Source organism: Centruroides sculpturatus, unplaced genomic scaffold, assembly GCF_000671375.1.
Source record: "Centruroides sculpturatus isolate CEXI.00-Female unplaced genomic scaffold, Cexi_2.0 scaffold2125, whole genome shotgun sequence".
In the NCBI taxonomy this organism is placed as follows: Eukaryota; Metazoa; Arthropoda; class Arachnida; order Scorpiones; family Buthidae; genus Centruroides; species Centruroides sculpturatus.
In genome coordinates this window covers 5,857-26,374 of record NW_019386270.1, presented here as the reverse complement: position 1 = coordinate 26,374, position 20,518 = coordinate 5,857, and the positions used below count along the sequence as shown (strand labels likewise).

Sequence of the window (20,518 nt, the reverse complement as noted above, 5' to 3'; positions counted from 1 at the left end):
CTGGGGAAATAAACAGTCGTCTCCAGCGTAGCCCCCTTGCGTCTAATATAAAATGGATTTCGGCAGGTCATCCGAGGAGAGCGTTCACCACACCAAGATTTGTTAGTCGTCTAGGTGCCAGGGTAGAACAAACACTTGTAAGAATTGATACGAATATTGTTTATTCTCAATGATCGACATTATTCTGTCTATATAAACCCGTTGTAGCATAATCCGTCTTTGAAATAACAGAAAAATTAAAAATAAATCGTGACGAATTTATTAATGGAAATTAAAAATCATGTGTTAGAACAGTGACTCGATCTGGAAGCTGCACGTTCCTTCGAGTCGGATCCACGGATTTTCATTTATAATTTCAGATAGGGAATCTTTTTATTTACAGTTACTCTAACATATAATTATAGGTTTTAACCGAATAGATTAAAAAAATGAATACACGTATAACGGCGAAGCTTTCCAAACAAAACAACTCGTACACGGAAAAAACTCAAGCATGAGTATAGAAGATTCCAATAGTTAATGAAGAGTTTAAAAACAGCCTATGTTTTACTGAGTAACTGAGTAACATTTAAAAACTAGATTCGAGCAACACCAATAAGACGTAAAGAAAGGGAAAGACAACACCAATAAGACGTAAGAAAACACCAATAAGACGGAAGAAACACCAATAAGACGTAAAGAAAGGGAAAGAAAACACGGTCTTGAAAGCAATCCGGAATGGTACGTACAAGAAACTTCAGGACTTTGAAAGAAATCTAAAATCTTTAATGAAGTACACCCACGAATAGAGACTAAATTCAGATATTTTAACATAGAAATAAATGCGTTAATGCCAGAGACATAAAACGATATCTAAAGGCATGGAGATAAGCTGTAAAAATACTTGAGTGTTATAACATAGTGTTGTATTCAGTGGTGATATTCGAAATATTTAACAAAGGGTTCGCTAACAGAAAATGTTTTCTAAGCCCCAAGCCCGAGATACTCGGGAAAGTTACATAGCGTTAATAAAACTCGGCCGTTTGGACCCCCTAAATATTTTTTGTTTTTGTTTTATTTTTGAAATGTTTTTTAAGTCTCTAAATTTTTTTAAAATTTTTTTCCTGCGCGAAAAAATTTTATCGCGTTTTTAATTTATCGTTAATGACGCACGATTCACGCTTAATTGCTTTTAATTTGTTTTTTAATGGGAGTTTGATATCAAATTTCATTCATCGTTCTAAAGTTGTAGTGCACAAATTTTCCTTTGGTAAAGTTATTTAAAGCTAGTTTCTGATGTCAAAAACGACCTGCGATTGTTTTTTAATTTTTTTTAATTAATAGATTTTATTATATATAAGTTTAATTAAGTCGGGGGTCGGAAATCGCAATAAAAATTTCAATTTTTAAAAAATATTTAAAAATATACTATAATATTCACTCTACTATAAACCCATCGCCTCCCGGGAAATCCAACTCCAACTGTGTTCAAGGTCATCCAGCTGTGTAAACAATGACTCATCAACGTCAGACTTCACAGAAAGACCAGACAAAGGAAAATAAAATCTGAAGCTTTTTCTTCAAAATTAACGCATTTCTTTCGTTTTTTTCAGTTTTAAGTATTTTTTATGCTTAATTACATATGAAAAATTGCTAGAGTTCCAAGGAGTTAACTGCTTTCCCTATGACTTTTTCTCAAGAAAAAGCTTTTCTAAATCATTTATTTTATCATTAGGTATTATTATAATAATAGACAGATGTCATCGTTTCTCGAAATACAATATCTTTTTTATTTCGCTGTCGATAGCCCAACACGTGTTCCGCAGCCATCTTGTATTTTTTCGTGCGCGTGGAATTGTGGGATCTCTCGTATGACTGGACCTAGTTTCAAGAACTTTTTTGAGCCGATCGCAATTAAATCTCATTTCAGTCGAGATTGAAACGGTCGATGGAGGTTGCACCATGGCGAACGGGGTATAAGGCTCTAGTTTAGTAGTGTTACAGAGTATAATACGTATTATTTAATATATTTTTTAAAAGAAACAAAACCACCGAGAAATGATACGTGTGTTTAACAACGGGTTCGGAAAACTTTGAAAATATTAACAACGGGTTCGGCCGAACCTGTGCGAACCCGCTAAATATCACCACTGGTTGTAATTATTACAAGGTAAAACCACCTTGTAATAATTACAACACTATGGGACAATTGTCAATCTTAAATATTAATTAGTTATGTTATTGCATTAATTAATCGCTCACGACTTTTTTGTGATCGAAAAATATACAAAAAAAAAATTCAAAAATAAAATTATTCTCACGCGTAATTCTAAGCAAGTTCTGTGATTACCCTGACATAAGCACGTTTCTAATTGTTGCTTAAACAATAGATAGCAATAATACATTTTCGTCCATTGTCGAAGCGTTTGTTCGGTGCTATTAAATAAGATTAATGAGTAAGTTAAAGTACATTTTTATTCTATAATTATATTAACTGTTTACTAACGTGTCGAAAATAAACCTAGAAACGTAAAATTAAATGTAATTTTCGACAATTGTTTAAAAATTCCAATAGAATGTTATAAAATGATAAAAACGGCGAATATAGGCCTATTCTTACTGCCATTAACGATATTTAACTTTGCATTCATTTTATGCTTGAGACAATTATTAAACGTATTTTCTTCAAATAAATAACAATTTATTATTTCGTTTCCGCATCTTATCCAATTTCTCAATATTGAATTCCATTAACTGTGTATTGTTTAGGCGTAATAAAAAAATAATTTCAGACACATATATAACTTTATATTTCAAACCTTTGAAATTTTATTGTACTATTTTTCTAACACAAAAAACCGTTATACACTTTTGGACAAAAGATAGAACTGTTATTAAACTTTAAATTAGGTAAACACAATTATAGTATATAAACACACATACACCAACATCTAAAGACAAACAAAAAATTCAACTTTTTGCATAATGTAAAAATCTAACAAGGGACCATTTTTTAGCAATCGCTTTACTTATTCTCTTCTATATATAATAGAATTGGGAAAGTAAGGTTGAATTTATGAAGAAAATACTCGAGTTCAGACAATAAAAATATTTCAAAAAATACACTTTTTCGTAAGTACATTCATTAGATGAAAAAACTTTTCGTTTTGTATTTAAGTGTAATTTATCGTATAATTCGTATAAGTGTAATTTAATGCAAATTTTTTCATGTATTTTTTTCGGGTGAAATCTTTGGAAAATACACGTTAATTTTAATCAGTCAACTAATATAACATTACAACAAATTTAGGTTTTTTACGAGAATGGACGAAGACTGTTTCTACTGCACACATTATTTATCGTGTAACATTTCTCTTCTTTTCGGAGATATTGGTATCGAGCGTTGTAAATGCCATCAACTGACTTTATCCCAATCAGAAATGATATCATTATACGCAAAATTAGATCAGGCTATTGTCTTCGGTCACTTTTTTCTAACTTGCATTTACACACTTTCAACCGAAAGCAACATCATTGCTTGTAGTCCTATCAAAAGCTGCTGGTAAGAGTACAGATAATACCTTGTTTAAAAAAGGAATGTTTGCATGCTAATCACAAATTTGTACTTCAACAATTTACTATAGAAGAAAAAAAAATTCTTAAGCAACTTAAAAATCAAGTTCTTATAGAGAGAAACAGAAATTGAAAAAATATCAGCTGTCAATATATTATCTCCTTATATATTTGCATTGTATTGTATTAGATTTGAATGTTGTTGTCTGCTCATTTCCTATCCGAAGTTCCCAGAATCGATGAAGTTATACCAGGGCTGGTGTGTGCATTGTATACAATAATATACACGTAATGTTCGAATTTTCTGTATGAGGGTGGTTTCTATCTGCTGGTCTGATAATCGGAATTGCCGTTATAAATAGATTTGATGCCTTGTCAATTTGATTACAGCAAGTAACTTTTATCGAACTCGAAAAAAATATTAAAAAAATCATTTGTAAGAACATGGAGTTATGTGATTTCCTTCAACAGATAAATGGCAAATGGAACAAATATGTATTTATCGCATACGGAATTAGTCTTGTCTGTTGTTTCTTTACAAATTTACAACGCTGTCTTCGGACATTTATCATTCGATATATATAAGTTTGTTATGATATGTATTTCTACTTTAAATTTAATTATTTTATTTATTGCTGCTTCTTTCGCTGTTGCTCGAATCTGTGGATTAGTAAGTACAGATATTGCAAAACATTCTTTCATAACTACTATATTTCATGACATGTATTTTCTGATATATCAATATATTGTCTTCATAAGCATATAACTCGTTTCAAGGAATAAGAATATTGAGAGCTGCTATTTCACCGCTGAAATCTAAACTTAAAATAGGGAAAAAATCTCTATATAAAAGTATTTCTTAAATTCTGTAAAACAAGATTTTTTTAAAAAATTATATTTTTTTACAAATGTTGAATTTCACGAAGAAGTTTCAAAAAAAATATTGGACTTGGTTGTGGCGATTGTTTTGTGTTTTCAAAACAAACGCCTGTACAGTACAGGTATGTTGCCTCGTATTCTGTAGCATATTCGTATATAACACAGTTATAGACGTCTATTCATATAAACAATACAGTTAGGATGTATTTAGTTATAATTTTATCACTTTTGCAAAGTGAATTTGATCGCGATCTTTTATGCGATAACTTCATATTAAATAAATCAACAGTTCTTATGTATTTAAATATACATTTATTTAACTACTTAAAATCATGTAAATATATTTAAACTTGTCATAAATTTTATTTAAAATACGAAAAATAGTTTTATATTTTTAGACATACGATGCTTCATATACCGCACTCAACATGCTACAAAAAATTCGAGATATATACTTAAAAGAACGTCGAACCTGTTCAGTTGAAAGTTCTCTTTCATCTGTACATTCCAATAACACTTTTCTGAAATTCTAGAAAAAGTTATATTATTAAAAATGTATCAGTTGCCTTACATCGCTTAAATCGCAATCATTCTCTAATAGGCATAAGTTATTTTAGTGATTAAGTATTCTGAAACAAAAACATAAATACCAATAATATTTCATATAAAGTATTTTTAAAAAGTAATAGTAACATTATTATTAGTCATTTTCAATTGTAAATATATAGTAGAGATGATGATACATGATTAAGTTGTCTAACGGTTTGTTGTAAAAATATCATTAATTATACTTATAGTTGTGAAATTTTTTATTTATTATCTCTGTAAAACAAAAACATAAATATTTTTGGTATGCAATAGTTTTATTTTAAAATTCGAATTTTCTCAACTAAACGGTACAATATTCGTGTTTGTCACAATGCAATTAGTAATTATCTATAAATTCACGCTTTTGCAATATTTTGCATTTATAATCGTTGCTTACTTTGTGAGAATATTAAGCGCTTTTTAAGTTATCACATAAAACGTGTTAATTTTATTTGTAAAATTACCTTGTTACTGCATATTTTCTATTCACTACGCGTTTGTTTTCAACAACTTCACGTTCGTGAGAAAACACAGATTTAATTTAGCTATTATTAAAAGTAAATTGTGCACATATTTATTTAAATACGTATCGTGTTATCACCTTCCATATATTTGTATTTTAAAAATACAATATTTTATAGTAGTAGAACATAAAAGAATAACTAAAACTGCTAAAAGTATTTTTCTACAATTAACTATACATTCCAGTGATTTAAAATTATACTGAATTGATAACGTTGTCAAACTTGTTAAGTACATTAAACAGATAAGCGTATACAAATAATAATAACTTTTATCTTTAAATATTTTTAAATATATATATTTATTTAACTGAACATTTTTCAGTTTGAATCTTTATAATAACGATGAAATATGATACGTTTTTAATGTTACAACATAAGAGTAATAAGTCATAAAACATTATGGTGATCGTATAACTATTTTATGTTTCACCACACCTTTGCTTACGAGTAGAATTTACAATAAAATCAACTAAGAGTGCCTAATCTACGCCCCGAGTTGCTTTAAGACAATGAAAATAAAGCGATTGAAAGATATTTGCGTTTAACGAATGAAACGGGAACCAATAAGAGAAAGCAATAAGATCATCATTACTTAAAAACACCGGTCCACTATCTCGAAAAATTCAAAACTTGTGTACTGACTTTAACCTCAGGAATAATAAGTAACTGTTTAAACAATAAAAGAAATACTTGTAGTGTATTTTATATGCGTTTAATATATTTCCTTCACTTATAGTAAACTTTTATAATTATCATTTTTTAAATTTACACATTTTTGTGTGATACCAAGTTGCCCGGCCTGCCGCTGTTTTCAGAATTAGTAATTCTGGAGGTAGTTCAGATGAACGTCACGTCACTAGGAAACGCTGGATTTAATAAAATAATCTAAAGCTTTTTTAAGAAGAAACGATATTTGAAGTTGTTACTTTTAAAAAATTTACCGTTTGAAAGGTCTTGTATCACGCTTGGATTTTGTCGAACTGAAATATTTTTGTGTCAAACGTAAATAAATCAATGTAGCTGTTAAATTTTTAAAAGCGCACATAAATTTCTACTAAATTTATAAGCAGAATTTTCTAAAATACACATTAAGAATTTATTTTGTTTTCATTAAAAATTCAATTCTGAAACTAGGTATTGTTTAATTTGTACTGGTTGTTTACAAAAATCTATCAATTAATATACTTTATAAATTCATAAAATTAATTGAAAGTGTTTATTTTTAGTGGAATAACGATAATTTTAATTTGTCAGGTTTTATGTTGCGTGTTTCTGATATATTTTATTAGGAATTAAGTAATAAAATTAGTTAAAATAATATGTATTTGGTACAAACCGGTAGAAATCGATTTTGACAAAGTAAATCTGATCTGTAATTTATCTGTAATTCTATTTATCAAAATTTTGTTTCTAGTCTTCTTTATCTAAATTTTTGCAACATTGTTCTTTATGCAAACGTTGAAAAACTTTGTACTAAAATAAAAAAATAAACAGTAAATTAATGATGTAATACAGTAATTTATATCGAAGAAGTACATCTAATCAAAGTTTTTTTTGATACTCATTGAATTGTTGCTTTAATAAATGCTCGCTCAGAATAAATTTAAAATATTTGTATCTAAATTTAGGTTTATAAATACAGTACTGCATTTACGAATAGATTATGACATGAAAAATTAAATGTCTTTTAAATTGCTATATACGAAAACTACAGACGTTTTAAGGTTGAGAAACATTCTAACGCCTTAACAGTGTTTTTCCCCGCACAAAATTTAAAAGTGATATTTACTAAATAATGGTTTCACTTGCGTAATTGCAAAAATTAATATGTTAATATTCATTTCAATTCAGTTGTAAAATTTTATGATTTTCTACAGTTAATTAACTTATTGATTTTTTCGAACAACATTTACAGGACACAACAGAAATTGAAAAACACAATATATAATTCATTTTGTTATGAAAAAGAATTTTTAATTTGTTATTTCTATCGATACGCGCAACACAAATTTTGTATTCATATATTAACCTAAGAACTTCTTTTCAAGTCGAACAAGCAAGTTCCAGTTCTGTAAAATCCATCTAAGGATTAACTGTAATTGTGAAAAATTATTCTGTTTATAAATTGTAAGTTTTCATATTGTTATTTATATTTCAGTTTATAAAAAATCAGAGTTTTTTTCTGTAAGTAACGTTTATCCTATTCCTAAATCAACTGAAAAAGCAGGATATCGAGATTTTTGGAATCCTTTGCTTCACTCCATGTCGTTTTGCGGTTTAAATTATAAAGCGAGTCGAATGACATTTTACAATATAATCGAAATTATCATTGGTATCATACACACGATTCATTTTAATGTAATGTGTATTTTATTTCTCAGAGTTTATTATACACCAGCGAAAATTTTAGCATTCGCTTTTTACGAGTTTTTTATAATAACCAATTTTGCATCTGTAATTCATTTCCACGTTAAAAAAAATGAAGTTTGCAAATTGATTCTGAAGCTCCGAAAACTAGATTTTCAGTTTAAGAGAAAACTCACTAAAAATCATTTAAAAATTAAAGTTATTATTATTTGGATGTGCTTACTTATTCACTGCATTGTAAAAACTACAACATCATCTCCAATTTGGATTAAATTTATAACACTTGGATATGAACTAAATCAAACCGTGCAGATCATTGTATTGATTGTTAGTAGCGTACTAAATTATGTATTTTTCGTCATGCCCATACTACGGTTATGCCTATTGTTTACTGTTATATGTGAAAAATTGGAAAATGCTTTCAGGTCTTTGTTGTATGATTTTAGAAAAAGCCGAGATTTTTTATCACGATTACAGTCGATAGTAAAAATGTATACGTATATTTTAAGTGTTGCTAATAGTTTGTCAAATATTTATTCTTCGATGTTATTTCTGTGGAGTGTTTATATCGGATGTAATCTGATATTCAATGTTCACCTAATTTTAACGGTTGCAGAATCAATGAAAATAAACATGCTAAACGACTTTATTTTTTCTGCATTTATTTCGTTTTTTTATTTTATAAATTTGTGTGTATCGGCCTCTCGGGTGACAAATGTTGCGAATGAAATAAGAACAGTTTTTTACAATGTTTCTTTATCCAACGATAATTATTTATCTCAGAATTCGATCTCTCGTTTATTTATTCAGGTAAAGTGTTTAGAAGATTTTCCTGAGTTTACTGCGTGTGAAATGTTTGCGATTAACAAAAAATTAATATTGACCATGGGAAGTGTGTTTGTAACATACATAATTATATTAAACCAAATGGAATAAGACGTAATAAAAACTGTACAAATAAAAATAGATTAGTAAAAAACTATGTTAGAAAGATTACTGTTATCATATACTATAAACCTCGTCATAAGCAAGTCTATATTAGGAGAAATAGAATAATTCTACGACCAAAGTCGATAAATGTATTATTTTTTACAGAATCAGAGTCATTAATTACCATTTCGGTTTATTCACCAATATAAGTATAATCTTGACTAGTTTATATTTTCAGTTAAACACTCAATGGATAAGAGCAGTGTTGTGAGGCGATAAATTACCTATAAAAAAACCTCTGTTCCACCTACTTGTTTGTCGTGTTTAACTAAAAGTTTATTTTTTGTAAACATGTTCAACTTGTACACGTTTTACGTGATAAATTTGTAGTTAATAATCTTCGTATAAATAATTGTACATTTTGTCTGTTACGAAATTAAAAAGCTTGAATGTCATATTAAATGCTATCTAATAAGAGTAATGTGAATCGATTGATCGACAATAGACAAACAGGAGGTAACAGTGTATAATACGTATCGTATATGTACTTGCTTCAATCCAGCAGTTCTTGTTTTAATGAACGATAGATTTGACTGACCTATACACTGTTTTCCTTCTGAGAGAAATATAACTTGGATACATGTTTTAACGTCAAGATCTCCATACATTTGAACGTTTGTTGTAATCGTACCGCAAAATTTTTATATATTACACAATTTTCTTTCTAATATATTCAACTTAAAGTGCGTTACTTGTATTATATTGTGTCATGCAGATATTTTTGTACTATTTAAATTATATCTATGTTTGTTAATATATTATCGAGTTGAAGCAATAACGTCATAATAGATATATTTACCTCTTATCATTGGATAGTATTATAAACTAGTGAAAAAAAAACTAGTTTGATGTCTATTGCAATTTCTTTCACGCTCATTTTCGTATAGAGCCAGCTGAATATCTGAAAAACAAGGAGCTGGGCTCACAAGGTTAACCTTATAAAGGCAGCTTATCGCAAAATGAGAATCGTTTAACGTAATATGAAAATTTTGTTATAAGAACGGTAATGTGTTTCAATTAACACCGTATCTATATATATAATCGAGACGGGTTAATAGTAATAATCAGCGCAGAGCCCAAACATTTAGGAGTTGAAAGTTGAAATTTGGTACACAGTTAAAGTACGTCACTAGAATGAACACTAAGAAGGGATTTTTCGAAATTTCTCCCATGGAGAGAGAGAGATAGGATTAAGTTTTCGACAATAAAAGTGCTAAGTAACAATGAAAGTATCAACAATTGAGGTTTTAAAAATGGAAGTATCAACAATTGAGGTTTTAAAAATGGAAGTGTCAACAATGGAAGTTTTAACAATGGAAGTGTTAAGAGAAAGCGACGTGTAAGATTTACAGGCACAGATGCGGATTTTTGTCTTTGCGAAAAATAGAACATTTTTCAACCCATCTAAAAGTTCTTTAATTAGTCTGGAAACAGGGAGACTTAATTTTGCATTTTTTGAAAATGGGTAAGATCGACTATAACGTAATAATCTTAATATAAAGAAATTGCTTTTTGCCCTTGGTTAAATAAAATTAATTAAAAACCTCCTAATGAGAAGTAGGAATAAGGACTTATCATACCAGTGATAATAAGCACAAACACCCGGGTGTCAATGCAATACATTTAATAAAACGAGAAGGAGTGTACAGTACATTAAAAACGATTAAATTAACAATTGACATGAAATATCCAAAATAACCAAAATGCATCTTGGACTATCGGAATAATCGTTCTTCAGTTGCTGTACATATATAAAAAGGTGAGATACTTAAAATTATACAAGAAAAAGTAACTGTTATAAAGGTATGATCATTGAGCAATAAATGGGTATAGAGGAGACAGGCAGGCTTACGGTTGTTTCATTATGTTACATGGTAGCTTGACATAAGGGTTACTATTATAAACAGTATTAAAATAAGCGGAATAATAAGGTAATTGTTTTACAAAATAAGTTATATCTACATACCAAAGCAGTAGTAAGATAGAGTTTGAAGGCAGCATTGCTACAAGATGCAGAGCAGTTATGAGGGAGTTGTGTTACAGGCAACATATGGAGAACAAGTGGTAACTAACATCTTAATGGCCAACCTTCATTACATCATTTCTTAACCAGATGTTATTATTAAGACTATAGATTAATAGATGAGAGTCTGTGCTCAAATATCGACTGGGATCTAGGCAAATTATTCTATAAATTGAATTCCTACCTCACATTAGTAGGTTTTTAATTAATTTAATTAAACTAAACGCAAAAAGCAATTTATTTAAATTAATTCTATTTATAGAATTTACCGAAATATTTATGGCTCAGGGGTGGTTACAAAACACTTGTTGGCTTAAACAAAGTCAATCGACTTACCGAAGAGCGAATCAAACCTGCGATCGCTGGAAAACGCGAATATAACGCAAATTAATTGAATTTTTTTGATAAATTCTTTAATTAATTTGCGCTACAAGACGTAATGCACACACGAAGCAAGACAGAAGTCACGTGACAGATACCGATCGGCGTATAATTGCCGGGAAACCTAGTTTACCTCTTGATCTGTAATCTGTGATAAATACAGTATAAATATTCTATCCGTATTCGCGTTATCCAGGTAATTGATTAACGTTTATAAAAATTTATAAAATACAGTATAATAATATTTATAACATAGAAAAATAAATAGTAAATATTTTAAGCATATTCTTTTAAAATTGTAGATTATTTCAAATGTAGCTGTCTTTATTTTTACATTATACATTATACATTATTTCTCATGCACTTATTGTAGTACTGTACTTGAATCTTATAAGAAATACTTATATATTCTGTATTTAAGCCCAGATTTGTAATATCTATAACAACTTAATAAACAGAGCCGTTCCAAAGTGTAGTTAGAACGGTGTTCACACCTGGGATTCAAATCCAGACATAGCGATTTTTTATATGACATTTTCATTAAGAAGTATGTTTATGATATCTTTTTTGATAATTGTTAACCTTTTAGAGAAACAGAATATGCATATGGAAGAAAAAACAACTTTAAAATTCTAAATTAAACAACATCAAACCGATAAGTGCAGCTAATTTTTTGAATTGAGCAGCAAACAAGAGATGATCGAACAATTGAGCAGCGAACAAAAGATATTTCAGTAAATTTTATGATTTTAAATATATTACAAGATATAAAGATGGAAGTGCATTCTCCATCTTGTAACAATGCTGATGTACAGTACTGTACATATTAATTAAGTGTCCGATATACACTTAATTCTAACCTGATCGACAGTATTAAGTGCGATGTGTTTTTTTTCATACATTTATTAATCAGCAAACAGATTATTACAGGCACGGCTTTTCAGTACTTAATTTTGTTATAATAATTTAATGCAATAATTAATTAAACAAATATTAAATAAATCACAAATTTGTTGAAGTAAACATAACGAATTATGGTGCATTTTAATGTTATGTCATTAAAAAAACAATACAATAGAACGACATAGTGGTAAATGTAGTTTTATCAAATTACATTTAACAGTTATAATTTTTGTTTTTTTACCATAATAAATACAGTCTACGAACTGTTTGAGATGTTATAAACAAATACTTATCTCGTATTACATATCAAGTGCACAGTTACTTGCAGTGCTTAAACTCAGTTATGTAGTAAAACATCAATAATTTAAAACATTCAACCGTTTAAGTAAGTTCTAAAAATAATTATTTCTGCTTTCATACTGTAAGCATTATGCAATTATTGCTAGGTGTTATGAAATCACTGATGTACAATTCTCAACAGAATTATTTTACATTCGATTTTGCTTTTATGCTGGAAAAATTAATGCAACATGGTGTGGAATGTGAATGCTGTGTGCCTTCCGGGAGGACTTCTAATTACAAACTGGCCCCTATTTAGGTTTCAAAAACGTGAAGAAAACCCGGAAAACTTCACGCAGCCAGCACATAAATCAAATGCACATTTAAGACTAATTACCAGTGTTTAGTGGTTTTGTCCACGCAGATATTGATTCTGATGAAGTACAAGTGGCAGTTAATTTCTTTTATAAAAAGGACTGTCGTAATTACAATTTTAAAAAATTAAAAATTTTGTAACAGATACAAAAAATATCTTTACTTATCGCCATGTCCGATCACCAGGAACAACCATTTTTAATCGCTTCATCGACTGTTTTACATAATTATGCAAAGGCATAGCCTCTAAAGAAAAGTTGTCTCTGCTATGAAGAATTGTTGTTCTTGACGATTGCATATGGCTATAAAAAAAAATACTTTTAGTATCTGTTACGAAATTTTTAATTTTATGAAATGGCAGTTATTTCAATTGTGTTTTCAAAAACACAAAAACATAATGCCAAGAGATGTCCTGAACAGATTTTTCTCTGCTTGACATAAGAAGCTTGTGAAATGTTTCCAAAGAAGTTGGTTAACAATTCCTCTCAAATCGTATTACATTTGCATTATATGTTAAAGTATTGATATTTAACTGTATGCAGAACATTGACATATTTATGATTGGTATAACTTTTTTTTCACTTTTGAATGTATGTAGGTTATATTGTGCCTAAACACAATGAACATATTTAAAACAATACAATTATTAAGTTCAATTTAGTATCTATTGATCTATAAAATAAACACAATACAGTTAACCCCCTATAACACGGGTTCATATAATTAAGATTCGTATATCGCGGTGAAAAAATTGCGACCGTATTCGTATAAAGACGCTAAAAGAGACTCATCAAATGCAATAAATATCATCGCTGACTCGTGTCGCGACAGGATTGGTCGAATCTAGATCAATAGCGGATATTGTACAAACCGTTGAGTTTAAACGAGCAGCGGATCTACAAATACCATTTATTATTTAACGTTCATAAAAATTATATTTATATTAATGATGTCTCCAAAGTTTAGCAAATTTTTCGCAGAAAAGTGATTTATCAGGAAACAGGTGCACCCTCGTTCGATGCGCAGCTCCACGAAACAAACAAGCTTATGCAATGGCGTCGTCGAACGGTGCACATTCGGCAAGTAATCCTATAATTTTTTGTTCGTAGCATAGTTTATATGGATTACTCCAAGAAATTATACCAGTTTTGAAAATGTTGAGTCGAATTAATCTAGAATCGATTAATTTTATGGAATAAAACCTTTCAAATAGCCGTAGTTTGTTACGTGCATACGTTTCGGTCTGTGATTGGCTCATGTATTTAAGGACTCGTAGAACGTCAATTTCATAGAAAGTGGAACGTATCTACCGCACTATAGGAAGGTCGACTATATACTTTTTCTGCTATGCCAAAAATGAAAGGTATAAGGATAAACATTTATCGTCTTACATGTTCATATAAATTCGCTATACCTAATACTAGATAAACTTTTCTTAATATTTAACGAAATAAAAAAAATATAAATACATTCACCTTCACAAATAATACGTTTGATCTTATTTATTCTATTATCATTGACACAACTTTATTTATCTGATTAGTTTTCATGTGAAATACTGAGTTAGAAAAAAAAGGAAATATAATAGATATTTTATTTTCTTTTTTCTAATATACTGAAATATATATTTTTGTTTTTATCGATGTGTTCTGAATTTTTTGCAAGTTTATTTGTGTCTAGATGAAAAATAACATTGTTTACAAATATAGTCAGCTGTGAGATATTCATTTGCAACCACTTAGTGCAAGAAGCAACGTGTTAAAACTGATTCGAGTTTTTTTTTTATAACAACTTAGAAACTGCTACTATTAGCCCCAATTCCTCACTAATTACATTGCTAAACATTACGTATATAACCACTAAGGACATAAGAAACAAGTAGCGAAGAAATAAGCAAAAATTAAATAAATAAATAAATAAACTGAAACAAATACGCGTCATTTTCTTGTATGTAATTGAATACTGCGACTCTTAAATCAATGCGTTAGTATTTATATTTTTAATCATGTTCTACGTTAAAAGTAAATTTTAACTTATGATTATAACGAATGACACGAACAGTGCATAAAAGCTTATCTGCTATTATGCACTAATCAATTGACGAAGAATTAGAGACAGACTTTACAACACAGCGTTTTTCCTGTTTCATAACACCAGTTACTTGTATTAGTGTTGAAAATATTGAATATAACGTTTCTATTACCTGAAATAAATAAAGCTCTGCCGTATTAACGATTACTTAAGAATAAATATAGTATAACATTTACCTTTATGACAAAGTTTTCTTTCACGTAGAAAAACCCTCCGATTGATAATCCCAAAGGAAACTTCGTAAATCTCTTCACAAACGAAGTCATCTGCAAAAGATTACTGTTTAATTATAATATGAATTTATGAATATGATATCAACTTTATTTAACCATTAAATAATAAATAAAGATTGGGGTGTTTGGTTAGGAATTGACATTTTACAAAATCGATATTATTTATCAACATTTATCACAGCAAAAACTAACAATATAATTTTGAATTATGCATTCTTTTGTGCATTCTGCACAAAAGAATTCACAAGAAAATTAAAAGTGTAAAAAAAATACCTTAATCTTGAAAGTCAACGGTAGATCCGCTGGTGAAATTCTCTCAATGGACACGAAGTTGTCGTACATCTAAAATTAAATAATTAATTATTCGAAAACAAAAAAATCAAAAGTTTATCGAATTCNTCAACTGCTTTTTATTTTATAAAATCCGTCTTCTTGCGCCACCAGAGGGCCTTTTAAACAATAAGTAGTCTGTTAGCGTTGGTCGGTAGTAGTCCAAATTCAATATGAACGTTTGTTTCTTGAAAGTTTGATCACCATTTAAATACAGTATTTACTTTTAATATTGCCGATATGTCATCCAAAAGAAAACGTGTTGTATTATCATCAAAAGACGAATTAAAGTATTTGTTTCGATTATCCGGATTTTTCCTTATCCGGACTACCTTCATCCCCAATTAGTCCGGATAATCGAGGTTCTACTGTAATTGTTATATAACACCTACCGCTGAGAATGACGAGAATTGTTGAGAATCAAACGAACTATTTTCAATTTGATCAATTTTCTGGAACGTTTACAATTATTATATAATCGAACCAATATGCATTAACAAATTCGAGTTTAAAACGGTTCGAACATTTTGTTAAAAAATCGAAATGTATAAAAATATTTATAACAATGTCTGAAATATTATCAATTTAATTAATTAATACACCTAAGTACTTACTGAGAATCAAACGAACTATTTTCAATTTGATCAATTTTCTGGAACGTTTACAATTATTATATAATCGAACCAATATGCAATAACAAATTCGAGTTTAAAACGGTTCGAAAATTTGGTTAAAAATCGAAATATATAAAAATATTTATAACAATGTCTGAAATCTTATCAATTTAATACGTCTAGGTACTCAATGAAAACTAAGTGTGATTGAAAACAAAAAATCGCATTTGTAATAGTACAGTAAAAGCCATTCTTTAGGTTAAGCGATAATGCTATCCTTTTCCCCGCGGAGGAAATTCGAAAACTCCTTTCTTAGTATGTGTTTTCATGACGTATCCTAACTGTGTACCAAATTTTGTTTCTTTAGGTTCAGCGGTTTGCTCTGGGCAATGTTGAATCTGTTACCCAGTCAGTCAGTCAGAACAAGTAATATTATATATTTAAATATATTACACTTAAAACTGAATTGCAAGCATGTACTTATAGACAATTGATACTGCTGAAATTGCAATGTAGTACATTAAAATCTATATCCCATAAATACAATTAAATTAATTTTAATTTTGTGTGTAAAATTTAAAACGAGAGTTAAGAGCAACATACGTGTATCGTGATAAATATAACTTTGTGTCATACATGCATTACAGAAATTGAAGTACTAAATACCTAATAGCATCAAATTGTTAAAAAGAATTAGACATGTGTTGCTACATTGAGTTAGTTATCTAAAAGTTATCTGAGTTAGTTATCTAAAATTCGTTAAAACAAAATTTTCAAATGTTATATACAGTGGTACCTCAGGATACGAAATTAATCCGTTCCGAAACTGAGATCGTATCATGAAAATGTCGTAAGGTGGATCATCTTTTCCCATACGATTACATGTAAAACCAAATAATTCGTTCCAACGCGAAAAACATACTCAAATTAAAGCCAAGTAATACATTAAAAAAAATAACAGTAGTAAGAAAAACAAATGAAAAATGCGAACTAATGTAACGTCGTATGGTGAGTTTTTGTTCGTATCGTGGAGCAAAAATATGTTCGAATTTCATGTCGTATCCTGAAAATTTCGTATGCTGGGGCGTTCGTAACCTGAGGTACCACTGTATGTTTTAAACTACACATATTAAAACGTTTAAGCTAACTCTCTTACATTACATAGAACATTCACTTACTGATGCAGCAAAGACAGATAGACTCCAACTCATTACAATAACTTCAGAGGTAAATACCCACGAAAGAATTGCCGTACTCATTTTCATTACAAATTCCATTTCAACAAACAATGCTTCGTACAAAAATAAGCAGCATAAATACAGGTAAGTGGTGTAATTAAGACAAAGCCACTCGCTCATATCTTCATTGAATGTGTTAATAAATTGCCAAACTTCAACCTGTTTTCGGATAATACTGTCCAATTTCTGTCGCAAGAATCGTTGTTTCATATTTAACTCGGCTATTTCTTCAGACATTTTAACCAATCTTTTGTGTACAATATACAGCATTAATTGCACTCCAAGAGAGACTCCCACAAGATGACCAATAGTGTACAGATAATGCAAAGCATGTAGAACAGCAACTAGGAACGCTTCGGTATCTGTTCCATTCTGTTTTTTTATTTCCGTGTATAATACTATTTCTGCCAGAACTGTTGTTATTATGGCTGCGATAAACACCGATTGCAATACTACAACCAAATATTTTTCAATTTTGTCAAACTCTTTTTCTTCTCCTTTGTAAGTACTTAACACAGAATGGACATACATTTGTTTCCTCTTGAGAATGCTGTATTGGATCGAGAGATAACTCGATATTAATGCATTTACTATTGACTCTTTCAAAGCATCTTCCTTGTACATGTTGTTAACTCGTAAACCATAAAGGTTGCCATCAATTAATCTAATCAAGAACAGAATGTTGATCAACCAGAGAATGAACTCTACGAAATGCGTGTACATTCGAAACAAAAGAGAAGATGCAATCTGTCCCTTCTGATCAGAGTCATTCGATATACATGAACACGGTTTTATGATGAACAATCCAAATGCTGCAACAGAGTCCATATACGGAGCCAACAAATAAGCTATACAAACCATGTTGTAGATTAGGAATTACTAATAAAGTATAAGAATGGCGTTTAATTCTCTTTCTAAAAATGTACGCAGTTTATATTCCAATTACGTATATCCGTAACTACGTTTATTATTTATTATCTTCAACACAAATACACTACTTGTAAACGTATTAAAATGGCTCCATCATCGAGATTGAAAAAATGGTAACTTTAACTGTTACTGCAATGCGTCATTATTGCAGCAGAAATGATCTTACATAATGAATAATCAGAAATTCTACACGTGCACAGACTAATTGAAACTATAATATTTTTAATTTTAGTCTTTCTGCCTAAGTTATATGAATATTGATTTCAGAAACTTAATGGAAATTAAACAGTAATTATGCTAATGGACGAGCAATTACTTTTACGGCATATTTTAATTTTTTATCGATTGCATGTATATGTATTTGTAAACATTAATAAATTTCAATATCATTTGCATGTTCTTTCATATTATTATTTCGCTACATCAAAGAGGCATTTTATGATACTTTCTCACTTGTAAACGTTGAATTTTTAATAATTATATAAAATATACGGAAGTGAGTTTACTATAAAGTTTTGTGTTAGCCAGATGAGATTGAAGAAATCAGGAAGATTGAAAGATGAGGAATGAATTAAAGAGTCTAAAATAAAAGAGTTTAAAAAATCCAGTTTCCGGATGATGTGCAAATATTGTGGTTGCAGAGTAGCAATTGAATTTTGAAAGTTGGAAAAAAAGTTTTAAGAAAAACTTCAGGGAAGAGATCGCCAGAAGATATTGAACTTTGGTGGTGAGCTGCTGAAATATAAGACGCAGTTAAACGAAAGGAAAAGGTGGGATTTGATGCGAACTTTGGAAGATAAAGAAACTTACTATTTATCAAATAAAATGACTAAACAGGTGGTGAGTATTGTAAAAAATTAAAAGTCTATGAAATATGGAAAGAATATTTTAGGAATTTATTGAATAAAGAAAATCCCGGAACATTGTATGTGAATAAAGATGCAAATGAATAAGTAATGCAAGATATTAGCAGAGAAGAAGTGAAAAGTGTGGTTAGGAAAATAAAGATGGGGAAAGCAGTAGGAACAGATCGGACTTCAGTTGAGGCTTGGAGAGGTTCGGCTAAGGAGGGAATTAGTATTTTCTCAGACCTTATGGAGAAACTCTGGCAGCAGCAAGAAATCCCAGATGATTGGATGAAGAGCATTCTGGTGCAGACTTTTAAAAGTAAAGTGGATGTACAGAATGGTGGAAATTACAGAGGTATAAAGTTGTTGTACCATACTATGACGATTTGGGAGAAAATTATACAAAGATGGATGAGTCAGGGATCTGAGATTAAAGAGGAACTGTTTGGCTTTTTGGCGGAAAAAGTACGACTGAATGTATCTGCTATCTTTGCTCTGAAAAAGCAGATTTAAAGGCACAGGAAAATGCAGCAAGATTTCCCCATGGTGTTTATAGATCTAGAAAAGGGATATTATGTTTTAAGGGAAAAGAATATTCTAGAAAAATACGTTAGTCTCATCAAGGAAATGTAGGAAGGAGCATAGACCCAAATTGAGAGTAGTTTCGGTACTACAGAAGGGTTCTTCTTTAATGTTGGTTTACATCAGAGAACTGCACTTAGCCTTCATTTGTTTAATTTTATAATGGACGTGATAGTGTATGACATAAACTGTGAGGCTCTGTAGAGTATGCTGTTTACTGATAATATTGAGTTGCATGAACATTCTCAAACCAAGGCTGAGGAGAAACTGGAAGTCTGGAAGAAAGTTTTTTAAGATAGAAGCATGAAGATTATCAAAACTAAAACAGCTTATATGACTCTACATGGTAGTGACGTGTGTAATATTAAAATCCAAAATGTGCCGCTACCTTTGGTTCTGAATTTAAAATATCTTGGAACATTTGTCGAGATGGAAGGAGGATTGAACTCATAGATGCAACATATAATTCAATGTGGATGAATGGAGTGGAGAAAGCTGGGCGGTGTGTTATGCAACAAGAAAGTAAGCTGCAATCTGAAAGGAAAATTGTATAAATTAGTTGTTAGATTTGCAATGTTATATGAAGCTGAGACATGGGCGATAACAAGAGCCTAAGAAAGAAAGATGGAGGTGGCAGAGATGAGAATATTTAAATGGATGTGTGGAGTGTCAAAGAAGAAGAAAATTAGGAATGATTTTATTAGAGTATCTGTTAAGGTGTGCTCCTTGAGCAAATCGATGCAAGAATGTATGGCGAAAAGGTTTGGCGACGTAACAATTATGAAGTAACA

At 29.8% G+C, this 20,518-nt stretch overlaps 1 protein-coding gene across 1 annotated transcript; it reads left to right on the top strand.

Moving 5' to 3' along the window:
- Positions 1–19,253: 19,253 nt before the first annotated feature.
- LOC111614341 lies at positions 19,254–19,658 on the top strand. Its single transcript, XM_023355716.1, has one exon. The coding sequence runs from the start codon at positions 19,254–19,256 to the stop codon at positions 19,656–19,658; it is 405 nt and encodes a 134-aa protein (XP_023211484.1).
- The last annotated feature ends 860 nt before the right edge of the window (positions 19,659–20,518 follow it).